Source organism: Quercus robur, chromosome 9 (assembly GCF_932294415.1).
Source record: "Quercus robur chromosome 9, dhQueRobu3.1, whole genome shotgun sequence".
NCBI classification, from domain to species: Eukaryota; Viridiplantae; Streptophyta; class Magnoliopsida; order Fagales; family Fagaceae; genus Quercus; species Quercus robur.
In genome coordinates this window covers 40,634,349-40,652,163 of record NC_065542.1, presented here as the reverse complement: position 1 = coordinate 40,652,163, position 17,815 = coordinate 40,634,349, and the positions used below count along the sequence as shown (strand labels likewise).

The 17,815-nt window shown below is 35.5% G+C and overlaps 1 protein-coding gene and 1 pseudogene across 1 annotated transcript; both read left to right on the top strand.

The window, feature by feature from the left end:
* Window positions 1-331: 331 nt before the first annotated feature.
* Window positions 332-895, top strand: LOC126701040 (kinesin-like protein KIN-4C). The gene is made up of 3 exons (XM_050399186.1): window positions 332-544; window positions 640-720; window positions 824-895. The coding sequence occupies exons 1-3, from the start codon at window positions 332-334 to the stop codon at window positions 893-895; spliced, it is 366 nt and encodes a 121-aa protein (XP_050255143.1).
* A 38-nt stretch (window positions 896-933) lies between these two features.
* On the top strand, window positions 934-14,402 carry LOC126698361 (uncharacterized; annotated as a pseudogene).
* The last annotated feature ends 3,413 nt before the right edge of the window (window positions 14,403-17,815 follow it).

The window sequence follows — 17,815 nt, the reverse complement described above, 5'->3', positions numbered from 1 at the left end:
AGAAAGAGATTTTTCTCCATTATTAATTTGCTGTCCAAGAACTGTTATAGTAACCACATTATCATTGAGTGTAGCATACTGAAACCAGGTAATTTCTCTCTAGTTGATTGCTTAAAAAATCAAAACAATATAAATTGAAGATATTAAATATAATAAAAAAGCAGATATTTGTGTAACAAAGTTGCCTGTGTGTAGTTGGCTGTCGTTTTTATCATATTTGTATGTTACCTTTAATGTGCTTAGGTGTAGGGCTTTAACTGTTATTTCATACTTTTTTTTTTTTTTTTTTATTACATGCAAGGTTTTGCAACGAAAAACAGAAAAAGCTTCTATGTCTACAAAAAGTTGCATTGACTGTAGAGAAAAGGACTCAGAAATAAGAGATTTAAAGGAAAAGGTTGTGAAGTTGGAGATGGAAAAAGCAGACTGTAGAGAAAAGGACTCTGAAATAAGAGATTTGAAGGAAAAGGTTGCGACACTCAGTAAATATGCCAGCAAGTTGGAGATGGAAAAGGCAAAACTTATACATCAAAAGGAGTCACTGGTAAATATTGCTGTTCTTTTTTTACCATCAGCCAAAACTGTTTGCTTTTTTATTTTTTTTATTTTTTGGCTGAATTATTCTATACTTGATTTTAGGGCTACAGGAGCTCCTCTAGATTGGAAGACATGGATACATCTGAATCAGAATATTTGGATGATTCAGATGATGATGATTGGGTGCCAGAGTCAGAAGAAGAAGAAGAAGAAGAAGAAGAAGAAGAAGAAGAAGAAGAAGAAGAAAATTCTGATTCTGATTCAGATGATGATGATTGGGTGCCAGAGTCAGAAGAAGAAGAAGAAGAAGAAGAAGAAGAAAAACCTGTTAAGAAAAGGATTTGTAGAACAAGTGTAGCATCCAATCCGTTAGATACATTAGTTTGCAGCTCTTGCAGTAAAAACTCTTCTTGCAAAACAATCAGATGCCCATGCCATACTTCTGGACGTAGTTGTGGGACTTCGTGTGCTTGTAAGTGTGCCAACCGCAGAATTGTCAAGGGTGGCTCACCAGAGTTCCAAATTCATGAGTCCATTCCATGAATAGGTATACAGATATCCAACTCTTCTTGGATATATATTATATAGATGTAGTTGAATGAATCATTTTTAGTTTTAAGTAGATAAAAAAAAAAATTATATCCGCGTTTGTGTCTATTTTTCAAAAAAAAATCATTCCCCCTAATTTGTGCCCCCAAAATTATAGGTTTGTTTGTAAAATTGTGTGATAAAAGAGTTGAGAAGTAGAAGTAGAAGTAGAATGTCGGTGCAAAAGGAGCCAGAGCAAGTTATGAAGCAAAGAGGAGGATCAGTGCTTGGCAAAAAGACTATTCTGAAGAGCAACCATTTTCCTGGTTGCCAGAATAAACGCTTGTCTCTTTACATCGATGGGGCTCCCAATTACCGTCAGGTTTTTCCCCTCTTTTCAGTTTCAGTTTTTGTTTTTGTTTTTTGGGGTTGGTTAATTTCTGTATTCTGGAGATCCCCTAAACATGCATAGCAATTAGCAAATGTTAAACAGCCATAACATAACAATAAAACTAACTCCTCATATGTTGAGATGGTTTGTAAAACTAATTGCATTGTATAAGAGTACATACTATTTACAAGTTGTGATCTGTGTACATTTTGTGGAGTGCTTTTGTCTATAGTCTAGTGTAGATGCCTTTAGACATTGTTACCCTAGTTCACATGTATTTTTTTTTTTTCTTCCCTTTTAATTTGTGGCTGCTGCTATAGGCTGACTCATTACGTGTTCACGGTGTCGCAATCCCAACCATTGATGGAATTCGAAATGTTCTTAAGCATATTGGGGTTCAAATGGATAGCCTACGAGCTCATGTTCTTTGGATTAGCCTTCGTGAGGAGCCGGTATTTTGCTTCCAATGAAACTCTATTTATTTTGGTTGTATTGATATTTTTATAGCTCATGTTTGGCCTTTGGTCTAATGCAATTAACCACAATCATCTGTAAGGTGCAAAATATTACCTAAAATTTTGGATAATCTCAAAAGGCATCAAAGTTTAAAGGTGGGATAAAGACTATTTTTCATTTATGAAAGTCATTACTCATATAAAAATGAATTTAAGAATCTAAAATATAAGTAAAATATTACAGATTTCATAGTCAGTATTTTCTTTCCCTCACTTGTGGCAGGGAGGGAGGACTTTCTAGTATGAGATCTTAAAAAGTACAATGTTTTTAATACTGTACTTAAGCATCAGATGTACAGAGACTAGAGATAGATTTTATTTAATTTTCCAAGAGTCTAAATGGAATCATTCAAACACATAGCCTTTTCATGGAAATTCTATGTAAAAATAGTTCAATCAAAAGTTAAGCACCGTGATGTTCAAAGTCTCATAAAAAAATATGGGCTTCCTTTTGTTTTCCAATCCATAAATTAATTTTGTCTGTTTCTCTTCCTGAAACAGGTGGTGTACATCAATGGGCGACCTTTTGTGTTGCGTGATGTGGAGCAGCCCTTCTCCAACCTTGAATATACAGTATGTTATTGTGGAAAAATTTACTATTATGAATTGGCATATCTTTTTAAACCAACCTTTTCAGTTCTTGTCTCTATCACTTTGTATTTAGTGTATGAATGATTGCATCCTAGCAATTTTTAATATGGTATTAGATTCTGCAGTTATTAGCACCTGCATGTGATGTTTTATTATCCCTTGGGGCTTGTGCACCAAATATTTAAAATGCTTTACTTTTTTCAAAATGATAGCAAGATAGGTTATCATCATTCAAAAACTAGTTTTTGTACATAGTGTCAAACACACATAACACTCCAACTAGGAATGATTTTATTGATATCATATTGTCATTTCAACTTTGGATTTTTACACTGTTATTTCAATAATAGCAAACCACGAATCAATTTTCTTAGAGATGCTGCACTTAGGCAAGTTTTATAGGTAGATGATGGCTGGATATGCTGTATTTTATCAAGTCATAAGCAATATAATGTTTGATCGGTCTATTGGGCTTTGGCATGGAAATCAAGCATTGCATTTCCTTGGGAGAGATTTGGCGTTCTAATGCATTACCTCAGATAGCTTTCTTTACTTTGAGAAAGATTCTTGCTATGGACAATTTGGGAAAGCATGAAGAGATATTATTTTATTATTAATAAAACATTTTAAGATAAATGGAAGAGTTAGTATATTATTTGTGTTATCTAAGTAAAAGTTGTTGGGAGAAAATGGTCAGTATTCTACTTCATTGTTTGTTGTTAAATAGTTTTAGGATTTAGTTTACCCTGGTTTGAGATTTTCTGGGTGATGTTGTATGGTGAATATAATGTTGGTTAGTTGGATAAGAAGCTTTGGTAGGTATAAGGTTTATTGGGTGTGCCGCTATTATGCATTATGTGCTGCTTAGACAAGAGAAGAAAAATCTAACCTTTTCCTTTGATTGGTAAACAACAATGAAACTTTTGATGGTGTTGAACTTCCATATACAAAACACTTTGTGCTCACCTTTTAATCGGCTGGCTCTTCCCCAAGATTTTACTTTCTTTTTGCTTTAAATTAGGAGTTGGCTTTTTTGTTTTTCTTGATTTCCTCTATCTAGGGGTATCTTGTACACTTCCTGTTTCTTAGTGCTGCATTTATGCACTTTTCAATAATATTTTTTTATTAAATAAAAATCAGTTGAACATGTAATTTTTGGTTAGAATGGGCATATAAATCCAATATAAACCAAGTTACAAGTAAAAGTGAAATCTTTTTCTGAGAACCCTGAGTATCACTTGACTGTATAAAATGGAACCCGTTTCTTCAAATATGTTACTTGTTATGAACATTTCTTACAGACAAAAGTGTCTGTGTGTGCAGGTCTTTCAGCAAAGTATGGTAATACTGATTGTAATTTATGTCTGTTTGCAACCTGATTGTGACTTTTTATTTAAAATCAGGGAATCAACAGGGATAGGGTTGAACAAATGGAAGCTCGATTGAAAGAAGATATCTTGATAGAAGCTGCAAGGTATATTCTATTGATGCAGTCTGTAGTATCTGTGATGCCTTACATATGATACTTGGTTGTTTCTACCATTGATTCTTCCTGATTTGTATGATAGCAAATTTTCTATGTACATCTGACATAGCAGATATGGAAATAAGATCCTTGTCACTGATGAACTGCCAGATGGTCAGATGGTAGACCAGTGGGAACCAGTGTCACGTGATTCTGTAAAGACACCCCTAGAGGTATTGCTGTAAGAACTCATCTCAGGTTTGGTAAGCAGAATTGTTCCACCAGTTTTCTCAAAAAACTATTAAAGCGTATTCCCATTGTATAGGTGTATTAGGAATTGCAAGTAGAGGGGTACCTTGTTGACTATGAACGTGTTCCTATTACTGATGAAAAATCACCAAAGGAAACAGATTTTGATATTTTGGTGAGTTTTCATATTCTAAATTTTAATTTGAATAATGATCTTTAAGAAATTTATGAAGTACCTGTTGGCGTGGGATCACAAGTTATCCATTTTTCATTTTACATTTGATATGAAAAAGTTTTAACATTGTGAATGAAATAGTGGGCTTCCTTATTTTTTTACCTTGTTTGTGTTAGTGAAAAATCTGGAGGTGACTCTTTTTGATGTTGGGGGTATGTTTCTTAATTCAACCATGATGCTGAAAAGCAAATGTAACCCTAGTATAATTAGATCTTAACCTCCCAAAAATCTCTAGTCTAGATTGTTTAAAGACCTACAATAAAAAAAATGTGCAGACTTACATGACTAGCACATGATTTTTTCAGTTTCTTAGTGATGACTAGAAATCATCCTATTCAAAACATAACCACCAAGGTGAGTGACTCAGGGGAAAAGGTTTATTCCCAAGTGGTTTGGTTGGGGTCAATGTTGAATATCCTGAGTTTGAACCCTTAAGAACGTGATGTTTGGCTCACTGAAGATGTCCACCACCTGATGATACGGGACCCTGGTAGGGCTATGGTTAGGCTATACTTGAGAATCTGTTTGAGGGATTTTCTACCGATCCTCCACTTTGTGGGCTTCTCTTGCTATTGTTTCCTCAGCGAGTAGAGGCTACTATGGTCCTGCCCAAGTACGATTGCTACAACTGGCCTCTTAACTTCTTTTGTTCAGCAGAAAAGAAGAAGAAGAAAGAAATGTTATAAAAAACAAAGTATATAATGGATAACTAAGGATATATTGTAAAGTACAAAGCAAGTACTGCTATGCCTTTCAGTCTTATGCTTTCTGGTTGGCTTTCATGCAATGCATCTTACCTGAAAAATCAGAAGCTATCAAGCCCTCATTGAGCACTTGAGGTTTGGCCATAAATTAGATGGGGAAAACAACTATAGAATATTGTGATACATATTGAAAGAAAGAGGAGCTAAGGTTTTATCCTTCCCAACCTCCACACCCCCACCCCCCCCCCCCCCCACCCCTCCACCCCAAAAAAAAAAGGAAAAAAAAAAAGAAAAAATAGAGGGAGAGAATTTCACAAACCCATCTTTTTTTCCTCATAAAGAGTTAATTTGTTGAATTATCACGTGTTAAAATTCCATGCCCTCTATTATTCTTTTTACTTATTTGATTTACTTATCAAAAAGTAATATTTGAGAATTATGTTTTGGATTGGATAGATTTGATATCCATTGTGTTTTCAGGTGCATAAAATTTCTCAAGCAAACTTAAATACAGAGATAATTTTCAACTGTCAAATGGGACGTGGACGAACTACAACTGGGATGGTGATTGCAACATTGATTTATCTCAACCATATTGGAAATTCTGGTAGTCCTGTTACATTTCATACTCTACTCTTTGAGCAATGCATACCTCTTTTAGTGACGAAATCTTTTAATGTTGTAAGGTATTTTCACATGGAACAGGTATTCCAAGAATCAATTCCATTGGGAGAGTTTCTGACTCTGGTGCTAATGTTGCTGACCATTTGCCAAATTCAGAAGAGGCAATTCGTAGAGGAGAATATGCAGTCATAAGAAGCTTGATTCGGGTATTAGAGGTATTTGATATTAGCTCTTGTTGCTCTTAGATCAACATTTAGAATTCCATTTTAAGTTTTTGTTTTTACTAATATTGACATGGCTTTAGGCTGGTGTTGAAGGAAAAAGACAAGTGGATAAAGTCATTGACAAGTGTGCCACCATGCAGGTTTGGTCTCTAATCTTGCTCCATTTTGGTATGGTTTCTATTTGTTCAAATTTCATAAAGTTTGTCTGAATAAACTTATTCCTTCCTTATGTGTTTCATTTGCTCCCTTGACATGCATTTTCTTGGCTTGTAGCTGTAAGGTTTATTTTCATGTCATATTAACTGTTTCTTTGATTTGAATTGTAGAACTTACGTGAAGCAATTGCCACTTATCGTAGTAGTATTCTGCGTCAACCGGATGAGATGAAAAGGGAGGCATCACTTTCATTTTTTGTGGAGTACTTGGAAAGATACTACTTTCTTATATGCTTTGCTGTATTTATTCATTCTGAGGGAGCAGCTATCCGTTCATGTTCATTTGGTCATAGCAGTTTTGCTGAGTGGATGAGAGCAAGGCCAGAATTGTATAGTATTATTCGCAGGTAAAAGTTGTAAGTATTTATTATTTAAGTTTCCAGAGAGAGCAGCCTAGGAAAGTAAACGTGCTAATGGTATAGTGTTTACAGATCAATATTCATCCATCACCACATGGTTAGAGTTCATTGTGGAATAACCGGTTCATAAACTAACTGTTTCTACCACTTGTATGGACCATCTACCTAGTTATTGAGTGGATTTCTAATTGTGATGCATTGCTTTTGTCCAATTCATTTTTTTTAGATGGATTCTTATGCATTGTTTATTTGGTTCATGCATTATGGCTCGGTTCTTTCTTCCCTACAATGGTGCCTTGTTGCAGATTGCTCAGGAGAGATCCAATGGGTGCACTTGGATATGCAACTTTAAAGCCATCTCTGATGAAGATTGCCGAATCTGCTGATGGCCGCCCTTCTGAGATGGTTGTAGTTGCTGCCCTTAGAAAGGGTGAGGTTCATGGAAGTCAAACTGTTCTAAAAAGTGGCCATTGTCCTGGTTGTCAAAACACAAGTTTACCGGAGAGAGTGGAAGGTGCGCCTAATTTTAGAGAAGTTCCTGGGTTTCCAGTTTATGGGGTGGCAAATCCAACCATTGATGGAATTCTCTCTGTCATTCAGAGGATTGGCAGTTCTAAACGTGGTTGTCCTGTTTTTTGGCACAATATGAGAGAAGAACCTGTTATTTACATCAATGGAAAACCATTTGTTCTCCGTGAAGTTGAAAGACCATACAAAAACATGCTGGAGTACTCAGTAAAATCTATATTTTCATTTTACATCTATATTAACTTTATTAGAGTGAAGTATGGAGGGCATTATCTAGATTGGTGTTGACAATGTTATTAGACACCAGAACTTATTATGGTGACATTAGCATTGGTATTGGACCTAATACATAAAGTAATGTCTAAATGCCAAACCATGTCCATATTTTCAAAATGCAGTGTTTATTTTGAACATGTAGTGCTCTTGTCTTGGAATGCTGACTTGAGTAGTTGAAGAGTATAATACTGAGTTACATTGCTGTTAAGAGGACAATATGTTATTGCATCTGTGTCCTAATGTAGTGCCCATTGATGCCTGCCCTAGTGTTCTTATAATAGACCATTTCTCTTTGCTGTTCAAAATTGTAGAAAATCCACATCATAAATTGTTACTTTGCATGCAATGAGTCTTGGAACTTTGCCACTTGAGTATCCAAAAATAAAGCAAAAGAACTTGCAACAACGCGCACTTGGAACTTTGCCACTGAAGTATGTATGACGATTGAGTATTAGGTTACAAAAAATATTGGTGTCCGACATTGGGATGTTTATTTTGTCACTGTTACACTTGTAACAACGCGCACATGGGTCCCACAACCAAATACCATCTCTCAATGTTGACATGGTTTCTTGTTGACCCAAGGCCTAGGATCTGTGGTTTGAATGGCCAATAGAATGTCTTAAACAAATCAATTAGGAAACAATAAGCAGATAGAGATACAGTTTGGCCTTTCACCTACATTCACTGGAAAAGATTGTGAGAATTTTTATAGTAATGGAGAATATCACACAAACATAACTTCTCTAACTCTTACCTTGCTCCAACAGACTCAACACAAGAACAAGAACCTTATATGATATAACAGGTGTGTTTAGGAATTACCAAAAAAAAATACGTGATTGAACCTGACCTGTAAATTCAGGTTGGTTGTCTGGGAGCCAGATCCCTGCCTTGTGGAGGGGAAGTCCCTGAAAATCTAATTGATTCATGAAATCCAATGTAGCCATAGAATGTGGGATCCATAGCAATGGATTGAACTCTAGACACCATTGGAACACTACTTGTTTGAAGCAGTCCTTTTTTTTTCTTTTGTATGTGGACTTTATGAACATTTGAACTCCCAACTTTAACCTGCCATTGTTGGTGAAGTTACAATTGTTGCTGCTTTCAGGGTATTGATCGTGAGAGGGTTGAGAGAATGGAATCTCGATTAAAAGAAGATATCCTGCGAGAAGCTGAACACTATGGGAATGCTATAATGGTTATTCATGAAACAGATGATGGGCAAATATTTGATGCTTGGGAACACGTGAGTTCTGATTCCATTCAGACCCCACTTGAGGTTTTCAAAAGCTTAGAGGCTAATGGTTTTCCCATTAAGTATGCACGTGTGCCAATTACGGATGGTAAAGCTCCCAAAAGTTCTGACTTTGACACATTGGCAGTGAATATTGCTTCTGCTTTGAAGGATACTGCTTTTGTTTTCAATTGCCAGGTCAAATTTTTATTCTCTGGCTGCTTTAAATGTGCATAGAGATGTTCATATACTTGTGTGTTTGTGCATGTATTCCTCCACCCCCTTCTTTTTCTTTTCACTTCATTCCTTGATTGCTTTTCTTATATTCACAGATGGGTAGAGGAAGGACGACCACTGGTACTGTGATTGCTTGCCTTCTGAAACTTAGAATTGATTATGGAAGACCTATAAAAATCCTGGTTGATGATAAGACCCATGAAGAGGTGAATGGTGGTACCTCAAGTGGTGACGAAACTGGAGGTAGTGTTGCTGCCTCAACCACCGGTATCACAAAAATAAGATCTGAAAAAGAGAAAGGTCGGGTTTTTGGTATAAATGACATCCTGTTGTTGTGGACAATAACAAGATTATTTGATAATGGGGTGGAATGTCGGGAAGCCTTAGATGCTATTATTGATAGATGTTCTGCTCTGCAAAACATACGACAAGCAGTTCTGCAATATAGAAAGGTATTCAATCAACAACATGTTGAGCCAAGGGTGAGGAGGGTTGCATTGAACCGTGGTGCTGAGTACTTGGAGCGATACTTCCGTTTAATTGCCTTTGCAGCATATCTTGGAAGTGAAGCATTTGATGGGTTTTGTGGGCAAGGAGAATCCAGGATGACATTTAAGAATTGGTTGCATCAGAGACCAGAGGTCCAAGCAATGAAATGGAGCATAAGATTAAGGCCTGGCCGATTTTTTGCTGTTCCAGTAAATCCTCTTCTATACATCGAGACTGATTTATTTTTTGTTTATGGTCAAGGGCAGAAACATGATTTTTTGAATTAGCATTGTAATTTATTATTATTTATGTATATTTTTTATTTAATGACTTGGAGATGATCGCATCCCCTATTTTGGGCTTTGGAACACAGGAGGAGTTGAGAGCACCACATGAGTCCCAACATGGTGATGCAGTGATGGATGCCATTGTCAACAACCGTAATGGTTCTGTTTTGGGGAAAGGCTCTATATTGAAAATGTACTTCTTTCCTGGTCAAAGAACTTCCAGCCATATACAAATTCATGCTGCACCACATGTTTACAAGGTATATAAATACTCCAAAAGCAAAGAACTATCGTTAAATTTGTAATGCCATAAGGTAATTGGTAGGTAGCCTTAACCCAAATTTTTTGAGGGAGGCTGATTCCCAAACTAGAACCTGAGACTTTTTGCTTTTAGGGAAAGGCACTTGTCATTGCACCAAGGCTCAACCTCTTATTGTTGCAATCAATATAGCTATTAATTTAACATATCTGGTGGGAAAATGAAACGAAATATTGATATACACTAATTCTTATCCTGGCTGGGTAATCCATGCAAAAGTAATTATCTCTTCTGATTGTATTTTTCAGTAATTCATTTTGTGGAAAACATTGATACATTAAATCCAAAATATTATTTGCAACCTCTTTTTTGGCACCTGGTATCGATGGGATATGCCTTTCCAGCAAATTATTTTAACTAAGATATTTGTTATTGAAAGCTTGTTTGAGATGTTATTTGACTGTAAATCCCTTCATTTAACTTATTTTCCAAGGACCTCCTTAATGTTGGGTTAATGAAATCCCATCAGAATCTAATTGTGCTAATTTATGGTATTGATGATCTTCTGGATGATTGCAAGATTGGATTTATATGGTATTTGCTCTAACCCTTCATCCTGTATGTAAAATCTAAGGCAAGGCTCAGGCCACTTTTGGTACTATTTTTACTCTCCCCTCAAAAAAAAACCCCAACTTTCTGTTTTCAGCTTGTATTGAGAAAGATGATTGCAAGATTGGATTTATATGGTATTTGCTCTAACCCTTCAACCTGTATGTAAAATCTAAGGCAAGGCTCAGGCCACTTTTGGTACTATTTTTACTCTCCCCTCAAAAAAAAAACCCCCAACTTTCTGTTTTCAGCTTGTATTGTTCACCCTTGTTTGGTGCAGTTATTGCTCCTCTGCATGTAATTGCATCTTGTTATCAAGTTTTTTTGTCATCCTGTCATCAAAGCAGAGAAACATTGCCTTCATACTTCACATAGAAATGCATGTAATTATGAATATGAACATGTAAATGTCATATGTGCTCTTGGTCAGCGGGACAAAGGCCATAAAGCAAAGGGACATCAAATACAGTCAGATTTCATTGGGTTTCCTTCTCGACTACATGATGTTTGATTGTTGCATTAATCTCAAAGTCCTTTGCATCCATGTCTAAATATTGGCTTTAAGGCCTGTGTTTGGCCCAATTTGTTGGTTGGACTAGGTTATGCTATTTGTAAAAACATTCCATTATTTTTTCTAGATTACATATTTGAAAAAGTACGCAAGTAAAGGCTCTTTCATGACTGGCTTATCATGTAGCCATCAAGAGATGAGCTTTATGGTATGAGTTTCCAAGTTGTTTCTAAGCCTAAAACTTCCATTTGTTTCAGGTAGATGGATTCCCCGTGTAAAGCATGGCAACTCCAACAATTGATGGTGCAAAAGAGATGTTAGCATATTTAGGTGCCAAGCCTAAAGCAGAAAACTCTGTTGCTCATAAAGTAATATTAACTGATCTGAGAGAAGAAGCAGTTGTTTACATTAATGGCACGCCATTTGCCCTAAGGGAGCTAAATAAACCTGTTGATACACTCAAGCATGTCGGAATCACAGGCCCAGTGGTACACAATGACACATTTTTTAAAATAAAAATTCTAAACTCAAGTCATTAAAGCCATATCATGTTTTACCGCTGGCATTTTTATACTTGTTATGCAGGTGGAACACATGGAGGAACGACTAAAAGAAGATATATTATCTGAGGTTAGACATTCTGGTGGACGGATGCTTTTACATCGTGAAGAACATAGCCCAACACTAAATCAGTCCAGTGTTGTAGGATACTGGGAAAACATCTTAGCAGATAATGTGAAGACGCCTGCTGAAGTATATGCTGCTCTGAAAGATGAGGGTTATAATATTACATATAGGAGAATACCATTGACTAGAGAGAGAGAGGCTTTAGCTTCTGATGATGCAATCCAATACTGTAAAGATGAGTAAGTGCCCATACCTAACATATCTGCTATCAGAAATATCACTATTAAATGATCGGTAATTTAGTATAGTAGTAACAAATTATGTTGCAGCTTGCTGCATCATAGTTTAATCAATGGCTAAAATTAGACATGTTCCTACTGACCTCTGGTTGTAAATTGTCTCAGGCTGCTTTCTGTTTAACAATACAATTATTGGCTGATCTTATTAATTGAAGATTCCGTTACTTCTTTACAAATTTATCCAATTTTCTGCAGCTTTCTGAATCATAGTTTAATCAATGGCTAAATATTACACATGCATTCCAACCAACCTTTGGTTGTAAATTATTCACAGGCTGCTTTCTATTCAAATATACAATTATTGGATGATCTTATGAGTAAGATTCCATCAATTTACAAATTTATCCATGTACCGCAAAATCCAATCCAACACTTTTTATCTTCCAACTCTCCATCCTCATAGGTTAGATCACCTGATAATTAGAAAGAAAATAATGGTAACAATTATTGGGATACCCAAGATTGTTAACTTTCCTGGTATATGGTCAATTGTCGATCTCTCCATTTTGGATGGTCTAGATTAATAGAGATTGTCCAGTTTTCTTTTTTCAACTCTTTTATGCCATTGCCCATACAGAGGCTGCTACATCAACTGAGATGACTGGATCATTGGTTTGGCATATCTGCCATAGCTCGCTTAGCTGCATAATCCCCCAACACCCCACACCCCCCACCCCCACCCCCCCCAACACCCTTCTCAAATTAACCATTAGAATAAAATTAACAATAACTTTTTCTGTAGTGCTGCAGGGTGTTACCTTTTCGTATCACACACAGGGTTTGGAGGAGTCTCATATGCTATGGCAATCATTTGTGTTAAACTTGGTGCAGAGGCAACCTTTACATCATATATTCCAGAGCTAATGGTTGATACAAACATGCACTCTAGAAGTGAAGCAAACTTGCCTTCAAGGGCATCTGAAGAAGAAGCACACAGGATGGGTGATTACCGCGATATACTAAGCCTCACAAGAGTACTCATGTATGGTCCCCAAAGCAAATCAGATGTTGACATTGTGATTGAAAGGTATATCATTTTTGGAGAACTCAAAAGATTATAATCTGCTTATAGTGCTACCTTTCTATCTAAGAGAAAAAGGGTAATGGTGACAAGTTGACCATGTAATAGTTGTAAGTTCCCCCCCTCTCTTTTTTATTTTATTATGGTTTGTTGGGGTTGGTATTTTTGGTAGACAATGATTTTAATTGTTTTTTGCTTTGTTTTGAGCATCATGCATCAGTTGGAATTGTTATTTTTTCAATTTTATCATACTTTTTTGAGAGTTAGTCTTGGAAAATAATTTTTCCTTTTATTAATTAGCTATTTTTTACTGGGGGTGCTGAGTTGGTTCCTTCATTTTAAAGGTGTAAAGGCACAGGGCATTTGCGAGATGATATTCTTGATTACAGTAAGGAACTTGAGAAGTTGCCCAATGATGATGATGAGCACCGAGCGTACTTCATGGATATGGCTATAAAGGCTTTAAGGTTAGTTCATGTATCTCAGCAATTTAGTTTAATGGCTGGCTTGAACTATTCTTTTTCGGATGGGTCTGTTCCTCTTTCAATGACCGCCTTTGGTAAGTGGGTCTCATTGTGATAGGTCATAGACCCCATTAATTAACATTAGATGAGTGTAGATGTTTAATTTAAGGGAGGACTACTGGCCGACATGGTTGTGCATGGTGGTACCTGATGAGTCGTTTTCCAAGAGTGAGCTTTTACTACTATGTTTTTAGAAAAAGCAGGCAAATATTTTTGCTGAGAATTGGAGGTTTGTATTTTGGTTGGCTTAATAAGTATTGGAAAGGTTATAGCTAAAGATGATTCTCCCCACAACTTGTGGTTGGCACTACACATGGTCTTCAACCTAAAAGCACTCGGAACAATATCTAATTTCTGGTTATGCTCACTTTCTATTGACAGTAGCAAATGGTCTGCATTTCAAGTGGGGGGATTTTCTAATTTTCCATTCTTTCTGGGTCATGTTATGTAGAATTGAGCAGCTTTTGGTGCAAGTCAATGGTCCCACCCCTTCCCCCCTTCAAAAAACTGAAACAGAAACAGAAGTCTAGGCTTATTAATTAAGGATGTATGTGAAGTTCAAAAAACTGAATATTTGCTATAATGTTAATATGACCAATTCTCATTTGTCCATTCTGCAGGCGCTATTTTTACCTAATCACCTTCAAGTCCTACCTCTACTGCACTTCTCCAGCTGAGACGACATTCGCTTCATGGATGGATGCGAGGCCTGAACTTGGACATCTATGTAACAACCTCAGAATAGATAAATGATTTCAGGCGTATAGCAATGTGCATATATTAAGCTTATGTAAACTGTTCATGTCTGGAAAGTAATTTTATTTCTAGCTAAAATGAAGGGTACACATGCAAAGACTAGATTAGTTGGCCGCACAACATAACAGCAAACCAAATACCTACACAACCAAAATAAAAAAGACAAATTGAAAGCTACAAATGTTGCAATTCTATATTCTTTTCCTTGGAGGGTGTTAATTAAGATCAAGAAATCCCGTCAATGAATACAACCCCCGTCCCAGGGTCTAGAATTGGAATTTTATCCTCGTATTTATTTATTTATTTTTGCGAAGTAATTTTGTCCTCATATTTTGTAAAAGGGAGATACCATATAAGTAGAGTCTATATATATATGGTAAAAGGGAGATATATATATATATATATATATATATATATATAGAGAGAGAGAGAGAGAGAGAGAGAGAGAGAGAGAGAGAGAGATTCAACTTGTGGTTGGCTTTGATCCCTATTCATGCAAGATTACAGAGTTACAAAGAGAAAATTATTTGGCTGTCAAAACTATAAACCTAGATTACGGTGTGTTTAGATATTACTTATTTTGTTGAAACTGAAAAATTATTGCTGAAAGTACTGTGAATAAAGGTAAAAGTTAGTTAAAATAGTACAGTGGAGTTCATAAATAATGTCAAAAAGTGTGATTGGGCCTATGAATAGTAGCAAAAATAAGTTGAATAGTGAAATAATTTTCATTTTTCATCCTAACCCAAACGCACACAAAATTTAAACTATAAACTATTATTGCTTACTTCAATTGATACTTTTTGGTGTTTTCAACAGAAATATTCACGGTTCAAATCTCTTTTCTTTTATTGTAATATGTAACTATCAAATTTATAATTAAGAAAAAGGTGATTAAGCTGATGGTTTAAAGGATATAGTCTAACCTTGCCATATAATTTAAGGACGGACCAAAATTTTGATTTCGTCTTTTTTTTTTTTTAAATAAATTTTTAATAATTATAAATTGATTGTGTATCCCAATGAATACTCTTTTTTTTACTGCTAATTAATTGGAAATGTACTAAAGTGAGGTGTAGAAATCACTAAGTAATTCCTTGGATTTAATTCAGGTTTTGGGATTTTTTATGGTAAAAATATTATAATAATTATGTAAAACATGATTTTACTCTGCCTTGAAGCAGGTCATCCATAAGGCCATAACTTTGGTAGTTGGTAGTTATAAGAGAGTAACAACTTGTACGCGTTTCTGATTTTGAGAGGTAAGGAAAGTTTGCAAAGAATATTTATTGATGTGCATGAAAAAAAAAATTATTAGTTTACATTTCACTGTTTATGTAAGATCTACATTGTAGATTAAAAAAATGTGTACAACATTGTATACATTTGCATAAACAATATGCAATGTAGACTGTTCATGCAAATATGTACAATTTACATAAACAATAAATGTAGACCAATAATTGTCCAAAAATAAAATTGGACCAGCTCGTCATAATTAGAGGTAGCAAAGCACGTTTGGAATCTTATGGCTCAGGCTAGTTCTATTTGGGTAGCAGTTCATAAGTATCTCCTCCAGGGACAATTTTTGGGACATTAATACCCAAGAATTGATCGTGGGATGGAGGAAAATTCTCAAGCTAAAGGAGTATGTGAGAAGCTTTTTTAAATGACAGATTACTGATGGAAGTAAAGTGCCTTTATGGGTTGATAACTGGCACCCTCAAGGTGTTCTCAAGGTCAAACATGGTACTTGATTCATCTATGAGATAGGGAGCTATCATATTGCATTAGTATCCAGTGTGCTTGAAAATGATGAATAGAAATGGAGGCCACTTGGATATAAAACTCAGAAATTCATTCAAAAGGAATGTCAACAATTGCAACTTCATGATGAGGATAGAATTGTGTGGACACTCACTAAAAATGGCTTATTTTCTAGTAAATCAGCTTGGGAGCTTTAAGAAGTAGAGTTACTAAAGTGATTGGTGGAAGCTTGTGTGGGATTCAGCTAATATCCCAAAACATGCTTTCATTTTATGGATATTTGTAATAAATAGACTAACTACCTGTGATAGACTGGCTGGCAAGGAGACTTGTAAGTGGGTTTTGCAGGTATATAAGATTGAATGCAGAGACTATATTTTCTTTTGAGTGTTCCTATGCTAAAAGAATATGGCAGCAAGTTACCTAAGGCAGCAGATGGGTTGTCATTGGGAGAATGTTCTGGACTAGGGAAAGAAATTGTAGGGTAAGTCTCTATCAAGTAGAGTGGGAAGAGTTGCATTAGCTACTACTGTGTACTATATATGGAGTTGAAGACAAATGAATAATCACAGATTCTCAAGCTTGCTTCTTACAGAGGACCAGGTGATTAAACATATTGTAGATAATGTTAAATGAAGGGTTGATACATTTATTCCTATCAGAATTCTGCTAGAGATGTAGCTGTGAGGGACAGATTAGGGCTCATTTGGTAGTTGCGTTTTGGATTATTTTTGTTGACATGGTGTCCGCTTGGTATCCTGTTTTTCTGCAAGTAGTTTCGGTTACACAGGTTTGAGTTCCTTTTTTTGGTTGCTGCTATGTTTTTCTTGCAGCTGTTTGTAGGTGTAGGATGGGTGCTGGGGCCTGTTTGGGTTTGTTGCTTGGGTTGCTGCTGGTGTGGGTGCGGTTGGTTATTTTTTTTCCTTCTATTTCTAGATTTCAATGATAATAGCTGATTCATAAAAAATATATATGTAGAACAAAATTTGACTACAAACTTAGTTAGTTGTAGCGAATGACTACAACTCCATTCAATATCTTTTTATTAGATGCAAATTTTAACAAATCCACATTGAATTATATTTCTTTCCTATATCTTTCGCAGCTTGTAAAATTTTTAGAAGATTAAAGATCAACAGTAATGTTATCAATCAAATATTTAAATTTCAAGCAGGCTTTTAAGTCAAGAGTCTTGTAACTCAATTGACACCTTCTAATGTTTCTAATGGAGATGTATAGAGCTCAAATCCCCCCACCCACTATTGAAAAAATAAATAAATAAAAGGCGAAAATACCATTTTGGTTCTTACATTTTGGTGTCACAGTCAATTTGGTCTTTATATTTAGGGAGTAGTCAATTTGGTCATTGCTATTTTTAAGTCACAGTCAATTTAGTCCCTGCTGTTAGATGACTAACGGAATCTGCTGATGTGCAGATAGAATGCACATATGGCATAAATTAAATTAAAATATAAATAGTCCTTCCATGTTAGCATTTCCACATCAGCTCCCATGTGACTCTCACATGACCCACTTATCATCAACACTCTCACTCACTGTTAAACACTATTGAATTCAAAATACTTAAATTAAAATTCCAAATCCCTAGGGCCTGATTGGTAGGATAATTTTTGTTTTTGTTTTCAAAACAGTATAAAAACAATTTTCAAAAAATTGAACTTGAAACTAGTTTTCAGATAATAATTTTTATATTTTAAGTGTTTTGCTCCCACTTTTAAGAACAATTT

Coding starts and splice junctions, on each gene's coding strand:
- LOC126701040 (XM_050399186.1), top strand. CDS start 332: ATGTCTACAAAAAGTTGCATTGACTGTAGAGAAAAGGACTCAGAAATA. Junction 545..639: donor TACATCAAAAGGAGTCACTG/GTAAATATTGCT, acceptor ACTTGATTTTAG/GGCTACAGGAGCTCCTCTAG. Junction 721..823: donor ATTCAGATGATGATGATTGG/GTGCCAGAGTCA, acceptor ATTGGGTGCCAG/AGTCAGAAGAAGAAGAAGAA.